The sequence below is a fragment of the Tachypleus tridentatus genome, chromosome 5 (assembly GCF_004210375.1).
Source record: "Tachypleus tridentatus isolate NWPU-2018 chromosome 5, ASM421037v1, whole genome shotgun sequence".
NCBI classification, from domain to species: domain Eukaryota; kingdom Metazoa; phylum Arthropoda; class Merostomata; order Xiphosura; family Limulidae; genus Tachypleus; species Tachypleus tridentatus.
Window position 1 is genome coordinate 24,440,925 of NC_134829.1, and position 21,891 is coordinate 24,462,815.

A 21,891-nucleotide genomic window follows, 5' to 3' on the forward strand; every position below is an offset into this window, starting at 1 on the left:
GTATTAGAAAGTCTAAAACTGGATTCCCAACTTTCCTTTGCTGTTTAGAACAGGTAGAAATCCCATACATAGCCAAATTTTGTATAGAGCAGAGGCTATACACAATTATTTTTAAGGCCACTATAATCAATTCCTCCTGCTTTCTTCAGAAATAAAGTATGTGGTTTTGGTCTACATGAGAACTGTTAAACTATTTCTTGACTTACTCTAGGAAGTATATTACAAGCACCTGAGCCCCTAGAAAAATTGCAAAAGCAGATCAATGCACATTGTAAAACTACTCTAAAATAGACCCCCTTGAAATAATGATTGGGAAAATTACTAAAAAGCCATTTTACTAGGGAGAAAAATGGCTGTATATTGTTAAGACAATTTATTTATTGCACTTCCCTTTGGTTCTGTTAAATATCATTTAACTTCAATACTCTGTATGGGTATCTATAAAATTAAGAACACATGAAATTCCTTAGTGCATGTTGATAGAGTCTGTTAACTTTACTGTAAGGGTAAAATATCCTATACAAATAAATACACCAATCTGGGATCAGGGGAATGTTGATAGGAAATTAGGGTGAATGATTATCAATTTTATAGTAAGATTCTGACAGATTGTAGTCTTTACCATAGTTAGTAACCTTTAAGATAACTCAAGTTGGGTAGCTTTTGTTGTTGTTACGGGAAATTGCTAGGCACTTAGCATATAATATAATAGAAACTAATTACACTAATCATAATGAACATTTGGTTTATTACATAAATAGCACAAACAGCTTCAAGTGTATCCACAGTGTGGATGTTATTTTTCTCTTAACTGAATATTGAAACACTAGTTATCTTTTTTAGATTTGTCATTTTCTTGAAATCCCAAAATCCTCCTACAATTCTATAAATGCACATGTTGAGAGTACAAGATAATATATCTACAGGTGTTCATTATGGAACAAATATTTCAGTGTAAAATGTCTATTGTTAGGTGTTTAAAATACTGTAAACATGGCACTATTCTACATCTTCCTGACAATGTAGCTTTAATGTTGGTTCTACAGAAATGAACAACATATCTCTTTATTAGAAATAAAAGTTTAACAATCAGTTTAAACTAAAACTATTAAGTGTAAATGAAACTTATAACTTTTAAATCTAGTACAACTTGTCAATAATAAAGTAATTAGAAAAGAATTTCATGTAAATGCTATTTCCATAAGAAAATCATTTATTGAGGACCAATGTGAATCCATCCATTATGTGGAAACAAACTGCTTACTTAGATATTTTCATTTTCACCTGACATAGTCCAAAATTATTAACAGTCCTCAATTTATAATTCAAAATGTTCACAATTCCTGGTTTCAACACAACTTTAATACAAAATATGAGAAAATCATTTCCCAAAACGTTGTTCACAACAGCTGTACATCTCTAAGATGTCCAGAAATTCTCTAAAGTACAAGTTATGATGTGAAGATAACAACCTGTAAAGAATGAAAAAGCAATTAGTATGCACAAAATTTAGGGTAATAGAAAGTAAAAAACAAATTTATTTGAAGTTGTTAGAAAATTTGTTAGTGTTTCTAATACAAAAGTTTTGGAGTTAAATTCCTTTGGTGGTTAATAAGTTTAATATTTTGTAGGCAAATTAAATTGATCAGCTTAAAATAAAATTTTCAGAATTTTTAAATCTTTAACACAGTAAAAAAACCTTTGATTAAGAATAATGGGTTCATAAAATGCATCCATGTAGATATGGAAAAAAGGAAAAGTGTACAAAATTTGTAATTTTCAAAACATATACAGGCAACATCAATGAAGCCTAACGATTATCTTACATTATTTCTGTAAGTCGAACTTGCCAGGGTAAAAATCCAGAGAGGCTGTGTGCTTGGCCAAATAAAAGTACAAGTTCAGGGTCTGGTATTCCTTTAGTTGCTGTAATGACCAGTTCAAGGAAAAACAATTTTACAGATTTGTAAAACAAGTCAATTCCAAATAATTTTTTTATTATCTTGCAAATTAAAAATAATAAAGATCTAATTGTCTGTTACAAAAATCATGAAGAGTGTTCATAAATACTTGTAACCCAGTAACACAAATTAAACTTTTATGAGACTGTTTCAGTAAATATGAGAGTATGTAACTTACATGTAATCTGTTAAAATAATTTTCCTCCAAATGTTTGATATTATTTAAGTAAACCTTTTGATTTGAAACTTTAAAAAAAGTGGCTTCTTTCATTAGGGTGTTGACATTTTTTCCTCATTTTCAAAATAAGTAGTACTTCAAATGTTTTTGGGTAAGCTTGTTTGTAATTTGAAAAAAAAAAGTAATTATTTTGATAACCCCAGTGGTAAAGTATGCATGTATGTCAACATTTTTAGTCAAAAACTGTAATCTATCAATTTTTCTCTGCACACAGGATATTATTCATGATAGTGTGATGGTATTTAGTAATAAAGTCCAGGAATCAATGTGATATCTGAACAAGTGTTATCCATTTTGAAAAAAAAACAAATTAACATTTTAATAACAATGTGAAAAAAACAGTATACAAGGGAAAAAATTAATTTCCTAATTACAACATTCCTCAAATACTATTAAAGAATACGTTTTAGCATGCCAAATAATGAAAGGTATAGTATCAGGATACTGCATAGGTATATGCAAGGTATTCAATAGGATTATAATACACACTTTAAAGAAAATCAATAGTGACAGTGTTATACCAAAAGATTATTTGCCACTCACTTCTATTCTCCACAAACAAAGAACATAATCCCAAAGTTACCAAACCACTAAATTTTTAATTTTGTTTTAGTTGAGAATATACTGTATAACTTTTATCACTAAGGTCAATTTAAACCAATGTCTTCTTAATAGCTAATAGTAATTTAAAAAATAATTCTGTTGTAATTGATGTTACATCTCGAAGTTGACTTTTACACAGAAGTCTGGTGTTTAGATTAAAAGCCATAAATGAACATTAGATGACTGTGACATGTAGAATACTAAATACCTTGTATATCATCTGTGTCTTTACGAAGACAACCCCAGTATTATTTGTGAAGTAAAGAAGTAAAAAAACAATAAACGTAATATTAAATTTCACTACACACATTCAGTCAGGGTAAAAACATCACAAAATAAGTAATGACAAATATTTTGTAAAAGCAAAGAATGTACAGACAATATAGCTATACACCAATAATCCCTACATGACTTAAAAATTTAAATTTGATATTGCACTGTGAAATGCATATGTGACTTTTACTAGTATTAGTGCAGTTGGAAATAACATTCCTGACCATTGGTATAGTTTATTATGGTCGTTTTAGGGTAGGTAAACTCTTAATTACAAGAAAAATTTAGTTGAACCAAAACAAGTCTTGATTATTATAAATTCTCGCAATTAACAATAAAATAATTAAAAATACGTATTAGTTTGATATTAAGGCTGGTATTACAGTATGAGTAATATATTTACACTTCCCACTTACATATCTATCTGTCAAAGGTGGTATCTTCCAGCAAGGAAAGAAACCTTCTGTTTTAAACATTTGTAATTATAATACTCCAACTACACATTGTTTCTATGAACAATATCTGGTACATCTAAAAGGGTGTGCCTAACTGGCATGAAACATTTTTTGAGGCAATCATCTCACATTAATCTAAACAATTTTGTCATTTCCAGCCAGTGTGAAAGCTGAAACTAAATTCAAAATTTATTTTTTCTACATAAATTTATGATGACACAGACTGAAATAACTACAAATGTTAAAATTGTATTGTATATTAAAGCTGCAAATCATTGAGTAATGTCTAACCTCAAATAACTGTCCATTCAGAATCTGAATCTGCACTGGGCATACACAGTATATTAATGAGAATTACAATCCAGTGACATGTTAAACATTTTGCTTATTATTATAACTAATCACCAATTTACTTGTACTGCCTTCTAACCTAGCTAAAGATAGATATATATTAAATATAACTGGTATTTGAAATTGTCTGTACTTGGTGAAACTATAATTACAAAGTTGAGGAAGATAGGCAACTGTATACTTAATAAATATTTCATTCCCACTGTGGTGCCTTTATTGGTATAGTAATCTATTAAATGTTTATGAAACTTTTTTCCTTCAATTCTGTAATATATATATATATTTAATATTATTACTTGTCTTATACTACACCTAGGTCTATATCTGCCTAACGTTGTTCCACTGAAACAATGTAGGTGTTATGTCAATCAAAAGGCCTATGTATGTCTTAACAGTAATGATCAAAAGTTTAAAATGTGAGATCTAAGTTATACAATGTTTTGTGTTTAGTATCACTGCTTTAGCAAAAATGTGGATTCCTATTTGTGTGCACTTCTACAGATTTAAACAACCTGAATATTAGATTTAGGCCCAGATGTTAATAACTTATTCATACATAGCCTTAATGTGATACAGACATATACTCATGACCACTTAGATACAAATACACCTTAGTTTATTAAATTCTAGGTTTCAGCTATGTAAAATATTTGTTACCATTAAATTTTCACCACAAAGGAAATCCTTTGCCAAGACATTGGTTATAATACAGTTGGACATTTGTTATGAATACTCACATTTGAAGAAAAACTTAGTAATACATTACTATTTAAAATATTTTGGATAAATTTTTTGGCACTAGAAAAAAACATGAATCTATGTTGGTGAGACAAAACAGTTAAATCATTTCCTTTAAATAGTTAATTAATAAGGTCTGATAAGTTAGATATACAAACAAATGCACATACTTCCAACTAGTGTGGGTATATTCAATGAAAGATCTGATCCATACTTAGGTATTTAGTGCAATTTCATAGCATTATCCACACTGACTGATATTACCTGCCACACAAACTCATTCAACAAACCACACTGGCAACCTTCCAATCATCACAAATATTTTCAATATTTAATAGCTTTTGAAAAATAAACCTTACCAACTACTTGTTAAACTTTTTCAGTCTGAAAATGAAATGTTATTAATCTGAAGTCAGTTAAATAAATATATCATATGAAAAAGATGCAGTTTTTATATTGTCAGTAATGTATATGCCTACATACTCTTCTCTCAAATACTGTTAACACAAAAAAAACAGCATCTAGGTTGAATAAGTGGAGATACTGCTATGGGAGGTCTGATCAAAATTTCTAAGACTTCTTCTGTTACAGGTTCCATTACAGAGGTAGTGGTTGGTTGTTTTAGTGTTTTATGGCACAAAGCAGCTAGGCTATCTGCACCAAACATCCAATAAAAAGGTAAAGTAAATGTAGTAAAATTCATAAAAGGAAATGAAGGTACAACAAAACAGCATTTAAAAACATAAATAGCATAAAACTAATGTTGACATCCAGTCTACAATGTTGAGAGAGAAACTACAGTAAGGGAAGTTGTAAAGGACTTTCCATAGCATAATGGTAATTATCATAACCTGCCAGGAAGACTAACAGGTAAGTACAAGGACCACAGTCAGTCACCTGAAGTTGGCCTTTCCAGTCCTGGTGTCGAGTTATTTAATGTTACGGTCATTTTCTAATTTCATATCGAACTGGACAGATTGTGACTCTTAAGAGAGAACCACATTAAAAAAGGTTTAATGTATAAATTTAAAACACTTAAATGACATTAAAAATATTAATGGCCTTTAAATAACTAAAAACTTTATCAATCAGCGATAACACTCTAATGTTACAGACAAACCTTCGGACCGAACAGTGTTAAAATGGTGCCATCGTTGAGAGTCGTAATGATGGCAAGAAAGTAAAATGTGGCTTATAGTGATCTGAGTGTTACACGTACTACACACTGGTGCATCAGTTTCAGATAAAAGAAAACTGAGTTAAAAAACTGTGACCAACATGTAGTCTAATTAGAACAACTTCCTCCTTCCGATCCTTACAGAAGCAAGACGGCCAAAGTTCAACAAAGGATTTTATTTGGAAAAGCTTGTTTTCTTGTTTCTCACTCCAAGTCGACTGCCAGCTGGCACAGAGCCATGCGTTGAATACAGGATCATAGTCCATGTATTAAATAAGCACAGTGGTGATAGTGCCAGAACAGATAGATTCAGCTGCCGATTCTGCAAGTTTGTTCTCGCGAATATCAACGTGGCCTGGTATCCAGAAAAACTGGATAGAAATAGATGTTAATGAGATGTGGGCCAGTCGGTTTTGAATATCAGCAAGAACCAAAGTGAAGCAATTCCAGGGCCAGTAGAGAACTTAGAGTCAGAATAAATAGTGCAGTTGGAGTACTGCTCAGCTTCAATATGATCCAGGACAAGAGAAATGGCACACAGTTCAGCAGTGAACATAGAAGCTGTAGAGAGGATTCTGCACACAACCATCGAACTGCAACAAACCATGGCAGAGCCCACAGAATCACCTGATTTGGAACCATCCATATAAATTGGAATGGAAAGATGTTCAGTAAATAAAAGACTGTATTTCCAATCAGGAGTATCTGCTTTTCTCAGATGGCTTAAAGAAGGGCACATCTAAGGACTGTAATAAGCCATGGTGGGATGGGCTGACCAATGGATACCACAAAGTTATCCAAGGACAGACCCAATTCATCCAATTTCACCTGGACACAAAAGCCAAAAGGAGCAATGGCAGATCATCTGTTCTGAAAAAGTGTGGCCCACTGAGGAAGGAAAACACAACCTCAGGTAGGATGCTTTGGTAAGGAACAAAGTTTCAAAGAATATAGTAAAGACAGTTGCAAACGGTGAAGGTGCAAAGAAGGTTCATGAGATTCTACGAATAAGCTCTGAACTGAGGGGGTGCAGAAAGCCCCAGTGCAGAGTCGAAGTCCATGTTGATGATTGGGGTCCATAATCTTTAAGGCCAAGGGTCTGGTAGAGCCATAAACCAGTGATCCATAGTTGAATTTTGACCGAATAAGAGTGTGATACATCTTTAACATAGAACATCGATCCCCTCCCCAACTGGTGATAGAGGGCACACAAAGGATGTTCAGTGCTCTTATGCATTTGACCCATAGCTGCTTAATATGTGGTATAAAGGTCAGCTTACAGTCAAAGATAAATTCCAAGGACTTGGTCTCAGAGACCACAGGCAGCAAAACTTCACCAATACGATGTTCAGGATTGGAATGAATACCCTGTTGGCAGCAAAAGTGCATGCAAACAGTTTTAGAGAGAGAGAGAGAGATTAAAGCTATTTGCCGTGGTCCACTTCAGTACACGATCGAGGGAAATTTGTAGTTGCTGCTCAATATATCTCATGTTTGATGACTGACATGAGATGTGAAAGTTGTTGATATAGAGCTCATTTGCAACAGTGAGAGGGAGTTGTTCAGTGATGGCATTATTCTTTATGTTGAAAAGTATGACACTCAAAACACAGCCCTAAGGGACTCCAAATTCCTGTAGAAAAGTATGGGAAAGTGTCGAACCAACATGAACTTGGAATTTCATGTCTATTAAAAAATTTTTAATAAAAAATGGGTAAATGGCCACATAACCCATATATATGGAGGTCTCACAAAATGCCATACCTCCATGTTGTGTTATAAGCCTTCTCAATGTCAAAAAATATTGATACAAGATGTTGTCATTTGAGAAAAGCTTCTCTGATTGACGTTTCAAGTCAAATCAGGTGGTCCATGGTGGAGTGCTGTCGTCGGAACCAACACTGGGTGAGCGAGGAGGTTGTTTGAATCTAGGAACCAAACAAGACGAGGATTAACCATCCTCTCTAAGGTCTTACAAAGATAGCTCATCAAAGCAATTGAACGGTAGTTTGAAGGAATCTTGGGATCTTTCCCAGGCTAAGAGAAAGGTAAGGTAATAGCCTGGTGCCAGGCATTAGGAAAAACATTCTCCTGCCAGATCTGGTTATAAACAATTAGAAGAATATCAAGAGAAGCAGGAGAAAGATAGCGCAGCATGTCATAGTGTACATCATCAGGTCCAACAGATCTACTGCCAGACCAATGAAGGGCCAGTTTCAGTTCCACCAGTGTAAAGGGATGATTATAGTCATAGAAACAGTCAGTTTGAAAGGAAGGAGGTGAATGCTTTGCCCGAGTCTTGATTGCTAAGAAGATGGAGGAGCAAGCAGAATTGCTAGATACCTGGCAAAAGCTTTCACCTAGAGTGTCAGCAATGCTCCGGATATCAGCTACTTCTTAGCCAAAGAGTAAGATCGAGAGGGAGACAAAATTGTAGTGCCCACTGACCTTTCCAACCATGTCCCATATGACTTTGGAACTGGTGGTAGAAGATATGCCAGTTGTGAACTTAATCCAAGATTCCCTCTGGCTTTGACATCTTACCCACCTAGCATGTGCAAGGGCCCAATAGATAGCGATGTGGTTTGAAAGTATGGGATATCTGTGGAAAGTATCCCAGGCCCACATTTGAGCCTTCCCTGCCACACGGCAGGCAGGATTCCACTACAGACAAGGATATAGTGGAAAACATTGAGGTTTTAAGAATACATTGAGCAGCTGCTTGTATAATACAGTTAGTTACACAGATGTCTACTGATGGTTGACAGACGATGGCAAGATCAAGTTCTGCGAGAGATGTGAAAGTAGACCAGCCTGCCTGATCCAGCTTCCACCAGGGCACACAGGTTGGGTGGTATCAACCATGGCCAGTCTCTCTCAAAAGTGTAGGAAAATGATCACTGCCTCGTAGATTATTGTCAACCCTCCATGAAAAATGGGAGAATAATGAAGGGGAGCAAACTAATAGATCAATAGCAGTAATGGACTGACCAGGTGCATGAAAATAAGTGGAAGTACCAGTATTGAAAAGAGAAAGGTTGTGATCAGAGAGCATATGCTCTACAGAGCAACCCCTCCTATCAATAACAGCACTTCCCCACAAGGGATGATGTCCATTAAAGTTCCCTAGGATTAGACAGCAACTGTTCAATGAGAGTATCAGGGTCTGGTTGATCATCAGTCTCTGCAGGTGACAGAGAGAACAAACAGTGATGGTCTGACCAAAGGACATATGGATGGCTATGGCCTCCAAGAGTGTGTTGAGTGACAAATACAGGGTGGGCACATGCTGATCAACCAACAGTGCCAACCCTCCATGTACTCATCCATCACACAGCCTGTCATTTCTGTACAGAGAAAACTGCCAAAAGGTGACTGTATCGACAGGTTTCAGAAATGTTTCATGTAAGGAAAGACACAGGATGGTAGGAAGCAGTCAGTGTTTTGACGTCATCCAGATTAGAACGAAAACCTCGACAGTTCCATTGTATCAAGGTGACCATTTTTAATGACGTGTAGGCGAATTGGCTGGAGAACCCTTCTGTTTACACCCATGTCTTTTTCCTTACTGTCCTTATTCAGGGCAGGTCTGTCGACCTCCACAGATCCTGCTCTGGGTCGATTGGGCAGGTCTTTGTTGTTGGGCGGGGATTCCAGTGACCGAGGATGCGAACAAATGATTGTTTTGCATTTTGGGGTGGAAGAAAAAGATGTATCTGAAGAAATGCCTGTACCTGGAACCAAAGGATCTGGATCTTGGGGTTTGTTGGAATGAATGGGAGGAACAGAGATGGGTGTAGAAGTTGATTCATCAACTTTTAACCATGGAAGTCAAAATGACCTTGGAGGCACAGAGAGAATTGTCTGCACTCCCACTGTAGTTGTGGAACAAAGTGCAGCAGCATATGTCCAAGATGAAGTGGTGGACAGCAATTTCCAAGCTTCAGAATAAGTAATGTTATGAGTCATTTTCAAACACTGCACCTCTTTTTCCTCCAACCATTTAGGGCAAGAACAAAAGCAGGAAAGGTGAGAACCATTGAAGTTGATACAATGTGGGTCTGTATCACCAGTATTGAAAAGAGAAAGGTTGTGATCAGAGAGCATATGCTCTACAGAGCAACCCCTCCTATCAATAACAGCACTTCCCCACAAGGGATGATGTCTGCCTTCATGAAGGTAGATCCTTGCCACCACAACGAGCACGTATCAGGGAACTTCAACACGACATCTTTGAGTGACTGAACCTCAGACACTGGAAACATCAGAGAGGGTTTGGAATGTACGGCCTGTCCCTGCAATTTAGATAACCTGCCTTGATAGTGGCAGGTGCACGTAGTGATGTAAATGTCAAAACAAGGATATTTGTTGGCAGTGTAACTCCATCTTTGCAAGTGGAGATTCTCTGACTCAGGGACGTTCTTCAAATCCCTCTCAACAATAACTCCTCATGATGAATTCAAAGTAGCATGAGGTGTAACCTCAATAGGTATAGCCCCAATTGCCTTTGAATTCAAGAGGAGTTCACTGTGTTGGGATGTGGATGTTTCAAAGAATGTCTCCAGATCGAAGCTCCTTTACTGACTTGAGAGCCAGCAAGTCCCTTCTGAATAAAAAAGGGGGGCATTTGCCCTAAAGATTTCTCTGAAAGAGAATGTAGGATGAGAAAATGAGGAACAACTGGTGGTACAGATGTTGAAGATTGGTGATCAGAGTCTTCAAGGCATGTTTGTTTTCCTATTGACTGTTTTTTCACTATATTTAAATTTTTATTTGGAGAATCCATAGGAAAAGAGAAAATTTTGGTGCCCACTGACCCCACCCACCATGAAGCCCTACGAGGGGACACACTACAATGTCAAGCAAGAACACTGTAACAATGCCAGGGTTTCATGAGCACTATACCCAAACACCAGCATCAGACACAATATCCACAACACCTGTTGAGAACTTCCAACATTAGTACTTGGTTGACCCTAGCCCAAGTGGACCAGCCAATTAACCCAAGGGGGTCCACCAAAAGGCCACCCGTCTACAGGAATTCAAGGCCAAAATGGTGTGTTAGGGTTGGACCTCTCAACCACCAGGATCCTCTCCTCCCCTTCACGGGTCGCCACGCACTGTAAACACATGAGTGGATGTTTAGATCACAGGAAGTAATTTGAAAGAACAGAACCTTCCCTGGGAGGTCCCCTCACCACATACAGGAATCCACACCGAGGGGTACAGAGGTAGTGAGCTTCACTGAGGTGTATACAAAGTACAAATAGTGATCTACCCCATGAACAATCCATTTTTTCAGACTTTATACCTGTGTTGCAAAAAACATGTTTATAGACAGATGTATGTCTTGCCCCTGTCATAATAAAAATGGACAGAAAAGAAGAGAAACATGTTTGCATCAAGTTGTGTGAAAAATGATAGAGAAGGAACAGAAATTCTCAAATTGTTAAGAACTGCCTTTGGTGATGACTGCTTAAATAAGGCTGTCATTTATCAGCAGATGAAACACTTCCAAGATGGCCAGGAATCTGTCAAAGATAACCCACGTCTTGAGTGACTTGACATTATCCAGTGATGAAATGGTCACTACGGTGAAAGAAAAAATTCAGTGACCTTTTATAAAGCAGTCTTAATTTGCCCAAGGGAGAAAGTTAGAAGAAACTGCCATGAGCTGTGGAAGAATGGTCACTGATTTCTTCACTATTACAATGCACCTCCACATACACTGCTGCTTCTGTTCAAGATTTTTTGTCAGAAAAAAAACATTCCCCCCATATTCTCCCAATCCTGCCCCCACATGATGTTTTTATGTTCAAAAAATGAAAATTAATTGAAAGGAAAGAAATTTAATGACATTCCCATCATCCATAATAATGTGAAAGCACAACTTTGTCACATAACAGTTGAAGACTTCCAGCACTGCTTCCAAAAATGACAAGAACATTGGAACAAGTGTTACCATCTGGGGGGAGATTACTTTGAAAAGGATAGCATATAATACTGATGCATGTACATTATTCTTCAGAATAAAAATGAAGTCTTAGAACCTTTTGATCACACCGCATACTCCAAAAATTTATAATTACCATTTTCAGATGTCCAAAGTATCTAAACACCTGATAAATCTTTGCTACTAATATTTTAATATATTTAAAAGCTGGAAAATTAAATGTTTTTAATATATAGAAATGTCATTTTAAATCACAGTAAGATATCTATCTTAAAAATTTTTAATTCATAATGTCTTACCTTGTAAAGCTGTACTAATTGTCTTCTGGTTTATGTCTGAAACAAGCAAAGCTCCTTGACTTATTTTCTTCGATAATTCTCTAGCTATACAAATGATTTCTTTCTTACCATTTTCTCTCGAAAGCAGATTCACCTGTGTTTCAAATACTGTTGAATATCCATTTGTTGTTACACCTACACAAATCATTAAAACTTTCATAAAGGATCTGTGAATATAGTTTACCATACAATTTATTGTTTCACTCCAGAGTATTTGGTTGAATCAATAAATAGATGTTTTTTAACATATATCTTTCTACTCTACTTTTTACAGTATCTTAGCCCCTGTAGGTAAATAATAAAAACAAGTACTAACATGATTATAATACTTTTCTAAGTTCACTTTTTTATAGTGTGGAAAGTTTGTTTCATTCTTAAATGTTAATATGTTAGAGAATAATTAACGGTTATTTCTTTCAGAACAAAAATTCTTTAAACATTAAAACAAAATAAATCTTTCATCAATAGGATACATGTAAAAACAGATAAGGACTGACATCTGTATGGTTTAAACAGTTTCACAAAAAGGAACATGCATCACCTTTTTCAAGATTTTTAGGATGGTAATAAAAATGATTACAGTGGCAGAAGGTAATTGAAAAACTGAAACTGCACACACTAAAAACACTACAGTGTTAAAAGTGCATAATAATTTATTAACAACATTACAAGGATTGTTTGAAAATTCCACGTTTCAGCAGTATTACCCAGTCTTTCCTAATGAATATAGGTTATTACTGCTCAAACCCATGTTATAATATAAGCCTGATAGTTTTTAATGTATTATTGTGCACTTTTAACTGTAATGTTTTTAGTCTATTTCATTTATGCACAGATACTGTCTTTTATCATATTTAACCAACTAAATGCAACTTGTATTACTATATTTGTTCACTAAGCTTCAAAGGATACAAACTGTGTACATTATGCCATCCACCTATTATAAAAATTAACAATATCAGGAAAGAACAAAAACATCAAGTTATTTTAGGCCAAGATATACACATCTAATACTTGTTCATATTAACCCTTAAACAGTAGCCATCACCAATTAATGCTGCTACCTACAAACATTCCCTCTGTTTAAGAGTTAGTATTCAAGACATTACAAATTTGTTTTGACCAAAAATACCAGACTTCATATCAATTTAAGAAATTTATTCATATCTTTATCTCTCCTACAATCCAGCAATAAACATAAATAAATTTTAAAACTTTTTCAAACCTCATTATTTAATCCAAGTACCACATCTTTATTGATAGTAAATATACACATCCATTTTCCATAGGTTATTACTTCTTCCATAATAAGCCAAATTAAACACTAAAGAACATCTTGTCAGTCTCCTGCAAACTGATCTGAATCTTGTAGCTTTTTTAAACCATAAACTTCTACACAAAAAACACAGCAACTTATAATAAATCCAAACAGACACTGACTCAAAAATATCCACTACTTCAACAAACACACTTCAATCATGCATAAAGCAGATTCTTTTAAGTGTCTGTCGCCTTGGCTACATTTCATCACTTTTCAGAATTAAACAGCCCGACTTGTTCAATAACACCAGGAAAAGTTATATTACCAGCAGCTTAGTGTCATAGAACATTGGGAAGATAATTATATAAGCAAGTGTGTAGAAAAGAGCTATCATACTTTTAAAAGAAGGTGAACAAATTTGGATTTCTTTTTTCTGAACCAATGAACTGAAAGTATCATCATCCTAATGATTTAGACTGTTAGGAATTTTTGTTTAAATTGCACACTTCAATACTAGAGTAATATTAACTCTTTGGAAGCCCAGATTTTTTATTCAAAACCATTCATCTGTAAAAGTTTATATAAACTATAGAACTGGTCACTATTAATGTATTTTACACTTCTTTTCATTGGATATATGAATATGAAGGGCTTCACAAGTTTAATTTTAAAGTTTTGGTTTACTGGTTAGGATGGTTCAAAAGGGGAGGAGTCCTGAATGCACTGTACAGTATGTCCTTTTGCTCTTGCTTTCAATTGCACTATATCAGCTTGTCTGTTACATCCTTACTTCACAAAACATACTGCTATGAATAACCATTTATAAAAACTACAGATCACAGATAAAAGCATCATTACCAGTTAGATTCACAAAATATAAAGACAAAACTTGTACATTTATATCATCAGCTTTCATTCAACACAACCTTAATTCACTGTTTAGTTTTTCCATTCTGTACAATCACCATAATGTACTAACACCTTTTATGTTAAAAATATCCCCACACATTAAAATTAAAAACTGACACAATAGGATGATACATACTATTGATCTCTGTAAGCTCCACCCCTGGAATGTTGAATAACACTTTGTATTTGGAGGAATCTTTTGAAAATACTTCATTTTTCCAATGCAATGTCTCATCACAGAGTTTCTTGCTATTTTTTTTCACAACACCTTTTACAAAAATTCAGAAATTAAGATATGTTTAAGAAACAAAATAAATTATTAAATATATTATGGTTACTTTTATAAACTGAACTATTTCACTGAAAAAAATCATTTACTTTTTTTTTATTTCCTTTTAGATCAAAATCTTGTTTGTTACTTACATTATCAAACGTTCTGTTATTGCCACTAGAATAGTGCTGTTTCTGGACGTAGAAGTTTACAAGAAATTTATTAAATATACTTTGCTTAGCCAAAATGATAAACTAAGAAAATCTTTTGGACTTCTTTGAAGATGCCACTTCTTATGTTGTGAGCGTAAAGGTGTGGACTTAGTATGTTGTACCAGGATTTTTGTAATGTTTTTAACAAAGCATCACACAAAAGATTAGCAAAGAAAACTATCACTGTGTGTTAGCTCAAAGAGCCATGGGTTGGTTAGATCAGAGGAAGCAAACATTTGTAATAAATGGAGTTCAGTCAAACTGGATTAGAGCTGAAAGTGAAGGTCTACTAATTACTACAAAGTAAAAAACTGACCACAAATACATGCATAAGCCAGCCAAATATTCTCAACCATGATTAGACTGTAATTTCATTTGCAGAAATAATAAATCATTACAATGAAGTTTAGATCATTTTATCAATTCATTACAGAATTTGTTTACTCTTTTGCTAGTATTTCAAGTTATCTAACAAGTTAACTATTATGTAGATATAAAATAACATTAGTAGTTACCTCTTATTCTCTTTTTAAAAGTTTTATTGCTGTAACATACCTCATTCCAAAACAGTCAATAATATTTGCTCAAAATACATGTTTAGCTTGTGGTAATTGGTAGAACCAAAAAGTGATGTATGCTAGGCTTGTATGCAGAAACCCTTCATCTTCATACACATTAGTGATATTGATATGTAAGTGGTACAAAAAATATTGTCAAGTTTGTTGATATTCAGGTTTTGAGTGTATTTGGCCTTGAAGTAAAGGGTGATGCTGTTTTACAATGATTTGTATCATTTGGCAAATTACACAAAAGAATGGAAGGTATTTTATTATGCTTAATGAAAGGTAACGTGGGCTACCTTAATAAGTTAATCTCACTGTAGTCAGTACTGCCTTGATAGTGCTATGGAAACAAAGGATCTTAGTGCCTTAGTAAATCTTTTAACCCTTTCAAATAGTGTGCTATGGCCAGTGGGAAAACAAGATCTTGCAATGTACCTACAGGAATTCCATCTAGAAGTAAAAGGAGATTGTTTATTATTAGTAAATATGTTTCTAAACATCATTTTAAGTATTGTATTGAGTTTCAAGCTCCTTACACAGACATTTAGCTTTTAGTGACAGTTCAAAAGAAGGGCTGTCATGTGAGTACAGGTTACAGTAGTTTTTTTGTTTCTTTAAGAAAATGGGATTACAGGGGATATTGTCAAAACATTCAAACTTGTATTATAAACAGAATAGTTATAATTAATGCAGCATCTTTACACACTTACTAGTAAGAGTGGTTGACTAAGGAAGATAGGTTTAAAACTTTCTAGAGAAGATGTCTGCAAATTTGGTAATTTCTCTTACATACTAAGATGTTAGTCAGCTTTTGAAATAAGCTCTTCTTTAGATGTGGCAGATGCAACATGATAAGAATACAGAAAAAAACTTGACATGTACTTAGAAACTCAAAACTAGTTACAGGTAGATAGGTGTTTAACAAAATTTGAACCAAGAAGCCCCTTGTGTCCCTCAAATATCAAGTAATGTTATACTTTTGCAAATATTTTGCTAAATTACTTAATTAGTAATATTAATAAATCACAACAGCATAAGTTTAAATTTTAAAATTTTCATTATTTTAAAATTTTACTCTATATCACGGCAATGCAACCGATTAATAATATAAATACATTAATACTCTTTTAAGTTTCATATTAGTTCTAATTTGCGATTTCAAAAATGAAACTTACGAACTTTTTGGTCTTTAGGCTTACACAATAAACTAACTTAAATTTTAAGAAAAATTAACAGAGCTCACTCACCTTCAGAATCATATACAGAAATATAAGGAATACGCAAAGTCAAGCACCACACAATTAGCTTTGCTAAATCTCGATATGAAATATTCTCCTCTTTAATTATGATTCCTAAATGCTTTGGTAGTTTCTCGAAACTTAACGTCAGGCCTACATCTATTGGCGACGAGGGTAGATCTTTCCATCTCAGCAACAAATCCCCAACATTCGCAAGTTTTATATATAACTTTAAAAATTTATCTTTTAACCTGACAAATATTCTTAATATCGTATGAACAAGTGTCAGCAGTGTTTTAAAAATCATTATGAACACGAAAGATAGAATAATATAATGTCATTATTAACTAAAAAAGCATTTCTAATATATTTATCATGCTACAGAACTTCACACCCTCCTACCGTCATCGTGTACAATTAGCAACTACTCCACACAACCCATTATTTAGAAAATATTTTGAACATTTTAGGCTATGAAATGCAAACGACTAAAAATTGTAAAATATAAAATAATATAATTACGTTCAAGTTTATTTTGTTTTTATGATATAAATATCAGATGACTGCAAGAACTTTCAAATGTTAATATAATTATAGTTTTCAAACACAATTTTAGTCAGATTTTTTTGAATTCTACAAAATCTTGTGACTAATAGTGATTTTCATGTAAATATATATTGAACCGAAAAATATTTTAAGTGATTAAGAAATATTTGAAATATCATTCCACCAGTATTTATTTGCTTATATTTTTCATCAGTTCTTCATAACTTACTTAATATTATTTAGGAATGATTATCAATGAGTTGACATAATATTAAAACGAACATGCAAGATATATTCGTCTGTAAAGATACACACTGTTTATTCGTTAAGCATAAAAACTACATAATTGGCTTTTCCAACTACGAGTAACTGAACCTGTTTAATGTTATAAGCCTACAGACTAACCGCTACACCACTTGAGGATTGGGTCGACAAAAGGTTGAGTGTGTTATATTAAAATGATTTTAAGTGTACAAATAAGCATGACAGATGAAAGCCACAGTGGAAATAAACTTGTGGTGAAACGAAATGCCTCAGAAGTACACTTAGAAATTGTTTAGACAATTCTATATTGTGTGATATTACCGAAAACTGATCACCTTTGAGAAGGATACGCAACAACCCTTTTCCATGCAGAATGGTCGTACACTTAGATCATAAAAATGTATTTAGATAAAGGCCTTAGAATTTACAATACAGAATATCTCTTTTATGTCATCACATTGAAAACAAATGAAGATAAATCAAATTGAAACACAAAGATCATTCCAAAAGATATCTGCAATAAGTCTTACTCCAGCCATAATAAGAAAAGTGCAGCATCTTGAAAAAAATCTCTATATATGACGATACAAGTGGTAAGGGCAACAGTACTAAACATACTAATATTTTCCGCCTGGAAATAAAGAAAACAATCTCACGAAGATGAGGCTTCCAATTATACTTTCTGTTCAACTGTAGCATACCTACAGCAACTGAAGAATGAAAGAGATATCCATGCTATTTTATACGAAACATATCACTCAGATCGCCATTTAATTTTATGTGATCAGACTACTGAAACAGCCTTCCTTATGCACTGTATAGATTATCAAAAGCAGCAAGAAGTGCTGGTGTGCTTTTGACATAAAAGCTTTACAACATAATCTTTTGAGATGGAAACTATGCTGCAGGACTACTGTCAAGATGTACGGTCGTCAAATAGAACGTGAATAGGCGTGATGACATGCACTATAACAAGGTGATGTGGTTCCAAATCGTTTTAACATAGCTTATTCAGCCTTTGTATTATCTTAGCGTTATCTATATTATGAACGCTCTGTAACTAACTATTTAATTAAAACGTTGTCTTTATACGCTTCAAACTGTAGTTAACAAAATATAGGTAATTATATTTATTGCTATTACTTATTGCCTATCATTCAAATTTTATTGCTGAATTTTTTGTTTGTTTGTTTTTGTTGGGCTTTTTTTTGGAAAACATTTGTACAAATCTGTACGACATTAGACAAAGGTTTACATATGGGTTTCTATGTTTTTGTTTGTTCTTTTTTTCTATGACTAAAATTTTCAGTCTTCTTATTAACAGAAAAGCTACTTGTTAGAATTACAGGTTTGTAATTTATTAGCATAATTCCCATTCTCAAAATGTTACTAAACTTTGTTGACACTTCATTTCTATCAGCCGCTCCGTTTCGGTTTTTAACAGCAATATTTTTTATAAGAAGCTGTGATTTCTAAATTTAATATAAATTTTCAAGTGCCAATATATTTTATCTTCTGATATTTAAAATTGTTAGTAAATGTAGAAAAACAAAAAAGGTATTAATCATTACAATGTTTTTAAGTTATGTATTTGTTTGCCATGCTACAATAAATATTTCTTCTAACTCTATGAACTCTCAATGTTCAATAACTGCGAATATTACTTTTTAATGTGTACAAATAATCAGTTGTTATTTATGTTTGATGAAGTAAAAAAACACTTGTAACTCAAAATATATGACGAACTCGGTGTTCTTTCACCGTGGCAAATATAGAGGAAATAGCCGATAAAGAGAAAGAGCAAAGCCCGTATCGAAGCCGAGAAAGAAATTAAGCTGAAAAAAATAGAAATTAAACTTAACTCCAATTGAACAAGATAAAATGACAACTTTGAACGCAATTTATATATTAAAGCACCATTATTTAATGAGAATGAAATTGATAAACTTTTTTGAGAAAATTGTCCAAACGATGAAACGGCCTACTGATAAATGGTCAATACTATTACAGAGTATTTTAACTGGTAAAGCACAAGAAACTTATGCTGTTCTCTCTCTAAAATATTGTACGGATTATAATAAGGTTAAGACAGCTATTCTCGAACCATACGAATTAGTACCGAAGGCGTATCACCCAAAGTTTTAAGGTTATCGCAAGCAAGAAAACCAAAATTATATGGAATTCGCCCACGAAAAAGAAGTTTGTTTTGATCGATGGTGTAATTTTATACATATTGGCAACAGTGTTCATAAACTGAGACAATTATGCCTACTTAAGGAATTAAACGCTGTATAAGTAACGATCTCAAGCTTTCTTGAGTGAAAATAAAATTGAAACACTGCAGGAAGCAGGGTTTTTCCTGCCAGCTCAAAAAAACCAGTATCTGTCCAATACACTAAAGTTAAGGACTCTTCTAAAGAAATCCAGCTATTCTAGTTGGAAATATTATTACAGACGAGGTAAAATAAAGTAATCAAAGCCGCTCTACTATTTTTGCAATAAACCTGTCCATGTTATGTCCGATTGTTAACATTTGAAAAAAAAGACGCAACACCCAGTGCATTCGTGTCCACATATGGATATAGTTTCCCCATATAACCCGATGTTATTGGCTTGGCTCAAAAGGCTGATGTAGTTAGGAAGGAATTTAGACCTTTTGTGTCTGTTGATTCTGTGTTTTTGACGAATGATGCTGCTAATCCAATACCCATACGTATTTTATATGATACTGAGGCGACTCAATCATTATTGGTAGAGGGTATATGGCCCTTGGATTCAAGTTCTGGATGATGTTATTGTTGAGAAATATCCAGAGGTGTTTCCATTGTGTGCTGTGACTTGAACTCATGTAAAGAAATTCAGTCAAAAGTAAATGATAGACACTTGCTCAGATGACGATATTATAGATTTGTTTCAGGTATTTTATGAGCCCGACATGGATTTTATGAATAACTATTTTACTAACAATTCATTGGCAACTGACAATGATGTATATGAGGGATCTGATTCAGTTTCTAGTCTTGTTTATAGTTTTTGTTTTGGCTCAAAGTTTTGAACTTTAATTTAAACACTGACATGAGCGAATGAAAGTGACTCACCTTAACTCAGTATCTACTAAGCCTAATAATTTAGTTGGTAATAAAGTCAAATCATTTGACCAAACTTATAAAGCCTAACTCTAGTGCACATAAAACAGCACTTCTCATTAAAACTTAAAAGTAATAATATTATATTCACAATGCATGGATTACAATACACTTTGAAACTGCTCTGTATTTCTAAGTTAGTCATTCCTGACGTTAATTTAGGTCTTAAGCCTATTAACAGGCATTCATAAAACTTGGTTATGTAATTTCTTTTGGACATGTAGGATATCCTTATTTAAAGAATCCTACATCACTGAGTAAACCATTAAAGCTTTGAACTAATTGGTAAAGCATAAGATACCTTAGCAGTTAATAAAAAAAATTCAAAAGTTAACCTCGTGGCATGTGTGATTCACGCTGTGACATCAGAACTGGTGGTGCTGTAGCGCCCCCACTTGCACTTATTTGACTTATATAGCAGCTATCTAGTCAAACACTCCCATTACCTTACGCCGTACCAAGTCGCCACGTTGATCGCCCGAGCCAAGCCTGGGGCAACCATCGAACCGTCCAGGACCCGTATTTTACGCCGGGGAGGAATCCTCATCCAACCAGCCACTACTGCAGACCAAACCTATCTGTGCCAGCCATGGAACACTGAATTTAAAGTAAGTTGTTCCCCAACGAAAAGTCCAGTCAATCTTTATTCTGTATTCCTCAGGGGCGTCGACCCATCAATTCAACCAGAAGAAATTAGACAAACCATAGAACCCCAAATACAAGCCAAGGTATACGCAGTTCATCGAATTTATTCTAAGAACAGTAATCATCCCACACACTTCATGAGGATAGTGACAACATCGAAGTACAGTGCCGACTGTATTTTACGAGATGGCTGCTATTATCATATTTCATTTTAGAGCCGAACGCCCACATCGACGACCACTCAAGAATGGTTCAAACCAAGCACCCAGATATCGCAAACAACCAACGGAAATCTTCCAACAGGAAAATACCAAAATACCGCCGAGTCCAGACCATATTAGAAGAAACACGAAGACTGATTCAGACAACCCGACTCAGAAGAAGACAACACCCATTGTTGGCAACACGCCAAGTTCCAGTAGTTCAAGAAAGAAAAAGGACAGTTCCTGCCAGACTTCAATCCCAGTTCCACAGAACTCAACAACCAGCCAGACTCAAACCATTACGAAGATAACCATCGACGCGACAGCACAAACTGAAAAAAAATCTACCTCCACGCAGAAAACTCAAACCAAAATCTCGAGAAGAAACAAAGCATCACAGACCAGCGAAGAACAACTCGCCGAAGAACAGCCAGTAGTTCCACCACCAAGACCACGTTTCTCAGTTGCACCAATGGGCTTCAAGTGTGGAAACAAGTTCATGATGAAGTTGCCACCCGATCTACAAGACTGCAGCTAACAGTTTTC

General features: G+C 34.2%; 1 protein-coding gene across 1 annotated transcript; it reads right to left on the reverse strand.

Moving 5' to 3' along the window:
* Positions 1–728: 728 nt before the first annotated feature.
* On the reverse strand, positions 729–16,972 carry Tango14 (transport and golgi organization 14). Its single transcript, XM_076501674.1, has 5 exons — positions 16,551–16,972; positions 14,394–14,525; positions 12,049–12,222; positions 1,827–1,926; positions 729–1,472 (listed from the first exon to the last, which is right to left on the reverse strand). Exons 1-5 carry the CDS (start codon positions 16,846–16,848, stop codon positions 1,382–1,384), a joined length of 795 nt encoding a protein of 264 aa, XP_076357789.1. The 5' UTR covers positions 16,849–16,972; the 3' UTR covers positions 729–1,381.
* Positions 16,973–21,891: the final 4,919 nt, after the last annotated feature.

Excerpts from the sequence above, each read along its gene's own strand:
- Tango14 (XM_076501674.1), bottom strand. The coding sequence starts at position 16,848 with ATGATTTTTAAAACACTGCTGACACTTGTTCATACGATATTAAGAATA. Across the intron at positions 14,526-16,550 it reads TTCTGTATATGATTCTGAAG|GTGTTGTGAAAAAAAATAGC; the intron begins GTGAGTGAGCTC and ends TTTTTGTAAAAG. Across the intron at positions 1,927-12,048 it reads AATTAGTACAGCTTTACAAG|CAACTAAAGGAATACCAGAC; the intron begins GTAAGACATTAT and ends TGGTCATTACAG.